The following is a 10,395-nucleotide window of genomic DNA, read 5'->3' as shown; positions in this document are numbered from 1 at the left end:
AAAAAAAAAATTGATTCTTGAAAATGACTACATTTTCTTCTTTTTTTTGTTTTTAACATTTCTTCTCTTGTAGGAAATGTCAGACTATTGGAACAAATTCTGAATAGCCATGAGACTCTGACAAGAAAAAGTGAGTCTTCTGATAAGGGCTCCCTGATTCCGTCTAGCAGAACATGGGGTCCTGAGAGGAAAGACAGGTAAAATGAAGAGACTGGAATGAAAATGAATTGGAAATTTCCTTAGGAATGACTGTAGTAAGCCATAGCATTGCTTTTTACAAAGGTGGCAGGTTTAGTTACTATTTCCTGCTGCTGCTGTAGCTTCCACTGTTACATATTTATGAAATGAATGGATTTCTTTGTCTCAGAATGTAGATGACTAATTTCTGTTGAAATTGTATGTGGAATTTGCTTAAAAAAATAATGCAGAGGAGGTTGAAGAATGGAATGGCTTTAGGGAATAGACAAAATGGGATGGCCATGAGTTTATGCTATTGCAATTTAAGAAATGGGGGTATGGGAGGTTTATGATAGTATTGTTTTTGTGTATGTTTGAAATTTTATGCACTAAAATTTTTTTAAAATTATAAAGAAATCCACCTATGCCAATGTCATGACCATCGCAAAAAATATAAATGGAGGGCCATATCTAACCACCTCTGGCTGCCCTGTTGCCAAGAGGCAGGGGTCAGTCAAGCCTCCATGGCCCATGCTTCTTTACCTGTTTGGACGCTGTCTATTCTTCCCATGCTGCAGCTCAGATTCTTTTATAGCAGGGTGTTTTTTTGGTTTGTTTTTGTTTGTTTTAATTTGCCACAAGTTGTTTGTTTAAGAACTTTCCTGGACTAATTTTGTAAAGTATGTACCTTTGTTGTATGTAGCCATAGAGATCTCTGGTTAGCTTAGCGAGCTAATGAGGGAAAGCAATTTCCTTAAACTTGAACCATTAAGTCTCCCTAGTTTTGTCAAAAGGCCCTGTGTGTGCAGGTGTGTGTTAGGGCGTGCTTTGAGGGTTGCGGTGGTTTCTGTCTGGCTTTGCTTCACTTCCCCTTCCCCTTTGTGCAGAACTTGAGGTGGGCTAGACATGAGAGAGTAGGGTCTTCTCAGATCTTTATGCATATAGCTTGGCATGTGACCCACTAGATCCCAAGGACTATATTGGAACTTTTTTTATTTTAATCATTTTATTGGGGGCTCATACAGCTCTTATCCCAACCTGTACATGCATCCATGTGTCAAGCACATTTGTACATTTGTTTCCATCATCATTCTCAAAATGTTTTCTTTCTCCTTGAGCCTTTGGTATTATCAGCTCCTCATTTCCCCCCCTCCTTCTCCCCCCCTCCCTCACAAACCCTTGATAATTTATAAATTATTATTATTTTCATGTCTTAACACTGACCAATGTCTCCCTTCACCCACTTTTCTGTTGTCTGACCCCCAATATAATGGAGCTTTCCAAAGGCCCTTGTATGCATCGCACTCTCCAGATTTGAAAGGTTTGTTGGCTAACATCTTGTTTGCCTCAGCTGGCACTGCCAGGTCATGTAGCGGAGGTGCTAAACACAGGTATCATGGAGCCTTTTCAGTGAATGTCTCGGGGAAAGGGTTTCTCACTGAGTCAGGTCAAATGAAGGTAAGTCCCGTGAAGGTAGCTTTTAGGGGAATCTCTTAACAGTTCGGAGCCCTTTAATGGTTTTCATAGCCACCATGATTGGTAGCTATTGAGTTTCAAGGCAGTAGCACGGAGGTGAGATGCGAATGTGGCAAGTTAAAAATGCCATAAAGTATTTTTTAAAAAACTAAGATTCAGCTTTAAAAAAAAAGGCATTACTTATAAACTTTTGTTTAATTCCCAGAGTTCTGAAAAGGTTGATTTTAACAATTTTTGCCAGTGTCCTTGCTGCTTGTATGAAAGAATGTATTTTCAGACAGTCTCATTCCCTGATTCTGGAAGTACTCCCTATTGTTTGCTTTTTTTAAGGCAAAGCATTTTCCTGCCTGTTCCCTGTATCCACGAACCTGTCTGCCAATGTTGTCTCATGACTTGGCTTTTCTTATGTGTGGTCACATAATTAATTCTACTGTACAGTTTTGATGTATAACAGTATATATAGCAAAGATTTATATTCTTGCACTTACTGACTCTATGAAACGTGGGAAACTTTTTACACTCTTCTACAGCCTTGACGCTCTGCCCTCTCACCCCTGTCCTCCCTGTGATGAGCGAGCAGCAAGTACAGTGACTGCACAGAAGGCCGAGGAGGATCGTGACCAAAAGAAGAGTGAAACCAGTGGCATGCTTCAGGTAAAGTGGGATAGGATGTTAAATCTGGTGATTGAGATGACAGTTATGACAGAATCAAAAAGTCCTGAAGGCAACATAAGTAAGGAAGAAGGCACAGTCACTGAAGAAGACATGTCAGCCCTCTTGTGTTAGTCCGGGTAGACTAGAGAAACAAATCCAGGGAGTCTCGTGTGTGAAAGAAAGAGCTTTATATACAAGAGCAATGGAACATTGAGAAAACATCCCAGCCCAGCCCAGATCACGTCCATAAGTCTGATATTGGCTCATATGTCTGACACCAATCCATAAATTCCTATTCAGACTCCCTAAACACATGCCATGACACTGAATGCAGGACGATCATAGGCCAGTGGCTGGAAAGTCTTGTGGGTCCAGTGGCAGTGGAAGCATCTCAGCGCTGGCAGAGGTCTCCCAGTGGTTTCTCCAGCTAGGGCACTAGTGTAGCGCCATGTGTCTTGTCAGCTGTAATGTCTCCCAGGGAGTGAGTCTGTGCTCTGCCTCCAGCGAGCTATTTATCTCCTTAGTGCCTCCAAATGAGGTCATCAAGCTGTGACCTGAAGGACAGGCTAAACTCCACTCCTTCACTCTTAATCCTCTCAAATTGACAATTATATAACTATCACATCTATCTATAAAGGGGACTTTACAAAGTTCATAGAAAAGTGGCATTAAAAGATAATGTATTTCTTTCCTAAACTTCATGAAGCTCCTTTATACTCCTTGTAGAAAGCTTTTGAGAGGCCAGGACTGAGCCACAAGGCCACCTCTCACTTTCTATCTTGTTTTATAGAGGGAGGACGGAGGAATTGATTGCCATACTTATCAGTAGCCACCTTAATACTATTTAGTTTTGGCTTTGTTCACCAGACACAGCTCTTAATGGTCATTGGACTGCTTAGCGCCACTGGGAATATTCCTCATTTATTGCTTGTTTTCCACTTCTAAGTGGAAAGGAGTCATAATTACCAAGTGTTCTTCTGTGACACTTCAATTTGACATCTCTAGGTGCTAGTATATATTGGTACAGTGTATGACACCAATAATAGTAATAGCTTTAAAAAATTTTAACAGTCAATATGAGTTTTACATGGTACTATCTTTTTTTTTTTTTAAGCCCAAAGAATCTTTGATTATGTCAAGGCTGACTGATCTTCCCCAACATCCACTTAAATTTCAGTCAATTAAACCTACAAGATCCATAGTGAAAGATGCAGAGAAGATTTTGAGAGGAGTACAAAATAATAAAAAAGTGCTTGAGGAAAACCTGGAAGCTATTATCCGTGCAAAGGATGGAGCTGCCATGTATTCGTTTATCAACGCCCTGTCCACCAACAGGTAAGAGCGCGCATTGTCATCTAAGGCTATTTTGTGAGGCTGCCAGTTGTATCAGCTTTTTTAATTTTCCTACGCACTTCATTTTGTTTAATATGATTTATGTTAAAAAGGTTACTCTTTTTTTCAGATTAATTTTTTAATCGTTTAATTAGGGGCTCATACAACTCTTATCACAATCCATACATATATCAATTGTGTGAAGCACATTTGTACATTCATTGCCCTCATCATTCTCAAAACATTTTCTCTCCACTTAAACCCCCGACATCAGGTCCTCATTTCCCCCCCTCCCTCCCTACTCTCCCCCTCCCTCATGAACCCTTGATAATTTATAAATTATTATTTTGTCATATCTTGCCCTGTCTGACGTCTCCCTTCACCCACTTTTCTGTTGTCTGTCCCCCAGGGAGGAGGTCACATGTAGATCCTGTAATCGGTTTCCCCCTTTCCAACCCACCCTCCCTCTACCCTCCCAGTATCACCACTCACACCACTGGTCCTGAAGGGATCATCCGCCCTGGATTCTCTGTGTTTCCATTTCCTATCTGTACCAGTGTACATCCTCTGGTCTAGCCAGACTTGCAAGGTAGAATTGGGATCATGATAGTTGTTGTGTGTGTGTGTTTAGCATTTAGAAACTAGAGGAAAGTTGTATGTTTCATCAGTGCTATACTGCACCCTGACTGGCTCCTCTCCTCCCCGAAATCCTTCCGTAAGGGGATGCCCAGTGGCCTACAAATGGGCTTTGGGTCTCCACTCCGCACTCCCCCCTCTCATTCACTATGGTAAGATTTTTTGTTCTGATGATGCCTGATACCTGATCCCTTCAACACCTCGTGATCACACAGGCTGGTGTGCTTCTTCCATGTGGGCTTTGTTGCTTCTGAGCTAGATGGCTGCTTGTTTACAAAAGGTTACTTATTACCTTTTAAGAAATGAGTCTTATTGCAATGTTGGAATTTGAACATACTTATGTACGTGGAATTAATCATGGAAATTTGCTTATAATTCATTTTTTCTCTATGATACACATCTTCTGGGATCCACATGTATTTTTCAAGCATTGAGCTTTCAGACTTTTGGGTGAAGTCTAGTAACACTGGTGTTTCCTTTTCAGATGAAGGATATTAGGCTACATGTTAGAGGCAAAACTAGGTAAGAGTTAGATCTGATCAAGGTTCTGTTCTCAGGAGAGTAAGTGCTAATTTAAGAGAAATATCTTTCTGTTTTGCAGAGAGGTGTCAGAGAAGATTCGGATTAGAAAGACAGTAGATGAGTGGATAAAAACTATTTCTGCAGAAATACAGGTATGTCTAGAAAAGAATTAAATGACTTGTAATTTAAAACTATCACCTACTAAAAATATTTCTTATACATACATCCACTTAGGAATTCCTACTTTCACTCTATTCCTCTCTATATTTACTTAAAATAATTAATTTTCCCTAGTAAGTGCTATGTTTCACATTATATCCTGTGTCTCTGGCAGACTGGTAAAAGATAACTAAAATGAGTAACTAAGGGAAAGTAGCTTAGAAAAAACCCTAGAAAAGACATATGCTTGCAGAGATGTGTTGAGACCAGGGATTTGGAAACAAGGTTATGATGTTTATAAAGGTCAGGATACATCTTCACACACAAGCATTGCAAAAGTGTGGGAGAGCCATTCTTAATAGAGGATTTGTGGAAATATGCGAGATTTTAATAGTTTCAGCTCTATGGACAGCAGAGCAGAAGGGTAACTGCATTATGTTTGCTTATCTTGGAGTGCCGGTGTTGATGGTGAGACATGGTTTACATATGTGCTTGCCTACTCACATGATAACTAGGTAAAGTGTCAGTTTTATTTCCCCTGAAGTAAGCATTGAAGTATATTTCAAAATGTTGTTGTGTAGAAATATATCTCTAATGCAATTATCAAAAATACATATCATCTACTATGTGATACACAGGAAAACCTTGAGTCAGAAGACTTAGCATCTAGTTCTGGATCTCTAGCCAAGTGGCAATATATGTTATGTATATTATGAATCTCATGCAAAATACACTGATGAGAATCATCAAGTAATTTTAATTAAAATAAATTTGTAGTTGTATTACAAAATTGTTCCCTTTTCTGGGGACTTTTTTTTTAATTAAAAAATTTTAGCTGTTGCTACATTTGTAGCAACACCAAAAAGAATAAAATGGTTTAAAATGAAAATTGCCTTCCCAACTGTGTTAGTCTGGGTTAACTAGAAAAACAAATCCAGAGACACTCATGTGTGCTTTCTATCAAAGAGCAACTGTATATTAAGAAAACATCCCAGCCCAGTCCAGATCAAGTCGTTAAGTCCGATATTAGCCCATATGTCTGATACCAGTCTATAAATTCCTCTTCAGACTCACGAAACACATGCAATGACACCCAATGCAGGATGATCATGGGCCAGTGGGTGGAAAGTCTTGTGGATCCAGTGACAGTGGAAGTGCCTCAGCGCTGGCAGAGGTCTCCACACGGCCCCTCCAGCCCCAGGGCTCTGGCTTCATCAGCGTAGTTCCATCTGGCTTATCAACAGGGATGTGTAGCCGAGAGTGTGTGTCTGGCCTCCAGTGAGCTATTTATCTGATTGACGGGCTAGACTCCACCCCTTATTCAAATTGACAGTAGATTATGTAACTGCCACACCAACCCTGTGTCTCTACTACATCCCATCTGCCCCCACTCTATAATATACGAGTCTTTTTAGCTGACACTCCATAGAATTTTTCTTCATATGAAAGCCAATATACTTTTTTAATAAAGTTAAATATTAAACTATATATATTTTTAAAAATTATTTTATTGAGGGCTCGTACATTTCTTATCACAGTCCAAACATCCATCCATTGAGTCAGGCAACTATGTACACCTGTTGCCCTCATCAATCTCAAAACATTTGCCCGCTACTTTAGCCCTCAATATCGTTTGCTCTTTTTCCCCCTCCCTCTCCCCTCCCCCCTCCCTTTAAACTATATTTTTGTAAAAGCAGAAAATAAACTAAAATTTTGTTACGTAAAAGTATTGCAACTTAAGTGCATTCTTATTCATTTTTATTTTGATTATATTAAGGATGAGCTGGCAAGAAAAGATTATGAACAAAAGAGATTTGATCAGAAGAATCAAAGGACCAAGAAAGTGCAAAATATGAATAAATATATTAAGACCCACAAACAAGATAAAACTGTAAACAAAGCCATAATTCCGGGGAAACATTGTCCGAAAGAAGCAGAGGAGCATTTTAGGAATCTACCTGCGAGGAACATGCCTGTCTCAAGCTTACAGAAAGAGAGAAAAGAAGTAAGATTCTAATCTGGTTTTATGACATAGATACTGTATCATAGTAGATCATGTCCATCTTGATATAAATTATCAACTGAAAAGTTTAAAAAATAATGCAGTACTATCCATATGTAAGCCATCTTTAAAATGTTGCTACTTAAGGTTGTGAATATCTGCAGTGTGGAAGTCGTTGCTCAAAAATACATAGTTCCTTCGGAGCTGTCAGGGCTGAGAGTCAAAGGTCTTAGTTGTAGCAGGTATATCTAGGGAGCACTTTGTTAAAAAATTAAATCAGCCTCTGGTAATAGTATTCAGATTTGTAGTTCATTTTGTGTGTTCGTGCGTATCTGTATGGTTATCTGTTTTCCAGTTCAACAAATGTTTGTTTTATTCCTGAGGATAGTACTAAGTGCTAAGGAGGGAATTTTTTAGCTGCTTTAAGTGGTAAATTTCCTAAACATGAGTTTTTAGGAAGATTAATGAAGCATCTAATTCAGTTCTTAGCCCTCAGTAAATGCTATTTTTTTCTGAGGCATTTATTTTATGATACAAGATGAGATCAAGAATAAAGAAAGTCATTCAAAGACTTGATTTATTGTTATCTTTATTGCAATTGAATGTTTAAAAAATGTTTTGATACTCAGAATATACTGAGTAAAGTAAGAATAAGAACTTCAATGTTTCTTAGATGGATGACTCTCATATTTAATTTTCATGCTTTTAAAAAACATGTTTGAGAACTGTGTCCAGATAGCACTTAAGTAGGGTTCTTTAAAACAGGATTGTTCTCACTCGATGAATCTCAATGTGATATTTAAGCTATGAAACTGAAGAAAATGCATGTGAGATGACCGTTCTTGATGAGTTCAATAACTTTGTATACATAGGGCCTTTTGAAAGCAACCACAGTGCAACAAGGTGAGAGTTATATGTTACAAGTTTATGGGAAACCAGTTTATCAGGGCCACCGCAGCACTCTTAAAAAAGGACCATACCTGAGATTTAACTCTCCTTCTCCTAAATCCAAATCGCAGAGGCCAAAAGTAATCGAACAAGTTAAAGGTAAGGAACCTCTTTTTTTGGGTAGTCAATCTCATTGTATGATATCAGTTTAATTCGTAAAGTTTTGCTTTCATTTCCTTTTCATTTACAAATAGAGTTCAAAATATATCTATCATGCTTTTTTGGGTGGACTAAGTAATTCCTTGTGTGCAAGGCAGGAAGGTTAGAACTTAAAGATCAAGGCACAAAGGCAGGAAGGAAGAAGGGGAAGAAAAGGAGGAATCGATGGTGTCTTCAGATGAAGCATCCACACACTTGGCTTAGAGACATAAGTCTCGAACACTCTGGTCACCACCCATGCGTCAGTTTGCCGTACCGTGGAGGCCTCCCTGCTGCTCTGATGCTGGAAGCTTTGCCAGTCAGATTGCATCTGCCAGCCCCGGGGGACGCGTTTGAGTAGAACTTCTGGACGAAGACTAGAAGAAAGGCCTGGCTCTCTCGTCCTCAGAATTAGCCCAGGAAAACCGTATGATTTATAACGGAATATTCATTGTGGTGCTAGGAGATGAGTCCTCTAGGTTGGGAAGCACTCAGTGGCCATAGTAATTACTTCAAAGTAATTTTGAAGTTGGTGCAGGACTTGTAGCGTTTCGTTTTCATGGGGTCACCTATGAGTGAGTCGAGCAGCTGGCAACAAAGCATTCTAATGACCATCCAGAGGACACGGTGCTTCGGTTTTCAGGAAAAGGAAAAGCAGCCATATGGTGTGCAGTGTCCTAAGCGTGCTTGTGGGCACTTTTCAAGGCTAGTTTGTTTGCTCTCAAACACCTTAGGTGGCAAAGACGAAATATTCCCTGTTACTTATGTGTCACTGCGTATTTTGATTCCTGTCTCCCATCTCCCATCGGCTGTACCTAACTGTCCCTGCCATTTCTGAATCTCACGTTGGTTAAATACGTGGGGTCTTCCTTTGGAGGTTGCAGTTCTGATACTTAGACTTAATATCCTTTTCTTTATTGTAACTTTGCTCTCTACATGTATGTGGGGTCTTGAAAGCCATTGCCAGAAAATAAATAACTCCAGGCTTTAAAGTGCGTGTAAACACCCCAAAAACCCTTCTTCAAAAACTCTTTGACGGAACTAAGTGAGAGCCTGTGGGGGCGCAGGCTTCTCCTGGGCCGTGGCGTGTGGTACAGTGATACCTGGAGGGTGCTTCCTCAGGATGGTCCCTGGCCTCAGCCCTCACTTCATTTGGATCTCTGCTCGTAGATGTTAGCTCCTCAGAGACATCTACTCTGATCATTCCACCGGAAGGATGGCCTCCCGTCCCCCTCAGCCCGTGTGCATCGCCTTCATGGTTCTCTGTGGCACATTCCATAGCAGATAGCATATTTTTACTTTGATTCACCACTGTCTTTCCTGTCTGAACAATGCCTAGCACATAGTAACTACTTACCATTTTAAATGAACACCCCGTAAATACAATCATTCCATAAAGTAAGTGGATATCAGAAAACAGAATAAACAAATATAGATGTGGTAATAAAACAATTCCTCTTTCTTCTTAGGAAAAATTAAGTGAAAGTGGCATTTAAAAGTCTCGACTCACAAAGTCGCCTACATACTGGAATACAAATGTGGTTGCTCAGGGCCTTCAGTCCCTTCTGACTCATAGCTACCGTGTGCGACAGAACGAAACGCTGCCTGGTCCCGCGCCTCCTCCCAGTTGTTGTCATGCTTGAGCCCACTGTTGCGGCCCTGTGTCCGTCTGTCTTGTTGAGGACTTCCCTCTTCTTAGCTGCCCTCATACCTGAGCAAGCACGAGGTCCTTCTCCAGGGACCGGTCTCTCTGGACGACATGTCCTATGTATAGAGACACAGCCTCGCCATCCTTGTCTCTAAGGAGCACTCTGGCAATACTTCCTCCAAATAGATTTGTTTGTTCTTTTGGCAGCTCATGCTACTTTAGTGTTCCTTGTCAGCACCATTTTGGAGTAATCAGGAAATTATGTGGAACCTAGTTTAGTCTTCTTCCTTTGCACCTTTTCTTTTTTTTTTTTTTCTTTCTTTATTTTCCTTCAGTTCTGTAGAAATTTATTCACCTCTCCAAAGGAACAGCAAATTTCAAAAATCTTAAGAGTCAATATAACGTTTCTATTTAGACATACCCTGTAGGAATAAAACTAAAATGATATTAACTTGTATAAAATTTTAAGAGAATAAATTAACCTTTGAAGAAGAAAGTAATGAGTTAAAAAAATAGTATCTGAATGTTCCTCAGAAACTTTGCTCACCGTTTTTCTCTAGTCGTTTTGTTTATTTTATCATAGCAGTAGTTACAAGATGCACATCTCTTCACAGATTGGCAAACTGGCTTGCAGGCCAGTGGCCTGTTTTGTAGATAGTTTTATTGGGACACAGTCATACACATCTGTGTACGTATTGCCTGC

The 10,395-nt window shown here is 39.8% G+C and overlaps 1 protein-coding gene across 1 annotated transcript in view; it reads left to right on the top strand.

Annotated features, from left to right (window-relative positions):
• Window positions 1-10,395, top strand: part of KIAA0586 (KIAA0586 ortholog) — a 113,561-nt gene that overhangs the window by 13,973 nt on the left and 89,193 nt on the right. Inside the window, exons 10-15 of the mRNA XM_045287630.1 lie at window positions 74-197; window positions 2,184-2,307; window positions 3,422-3,642; window positions 4,877-4,949; window positions 6,734-6,961; window positions 7,831-8,005. Of these exons, the coding sequence (XP_045143565.1) occupies window positions 74-197; window positions 2,184-2,307; window positions 3,422-3,642; window positions 4,877-4,949; window positions 6,734-6,961; window positions 7,831-8,005 (945 nt within the window). The remainder of the gene's footprint in view (window positions 1-73; window positions 198-2,183; window positions 2,308-3,421; window positions 3,643-4,876; window positions 4,950-6,733; window positions 6,962-7,830; window positions 8,006-10,395) is intronic.

The sequence above is a fragment of the Echinops telfairi genome, unplaced genomic scaffold (assembly GCF_000313985.2).
Source record: "Echinops telfairi isolate 266 unplaced genomic scaffold, ASM31398v2 ScPeMD7_18;HRSCAF=68, whole genome shotgun sequence".
NCBI classification, from domain to species: Eukaryota; Metazoa; Chordata; class Mammalia; order Afrosoricida; family Tenrecidae; genus Echinops; species Echinops telfairi.
This window is presented reverse-complemented; position numbering and strand designations above follow the sequence as displayed.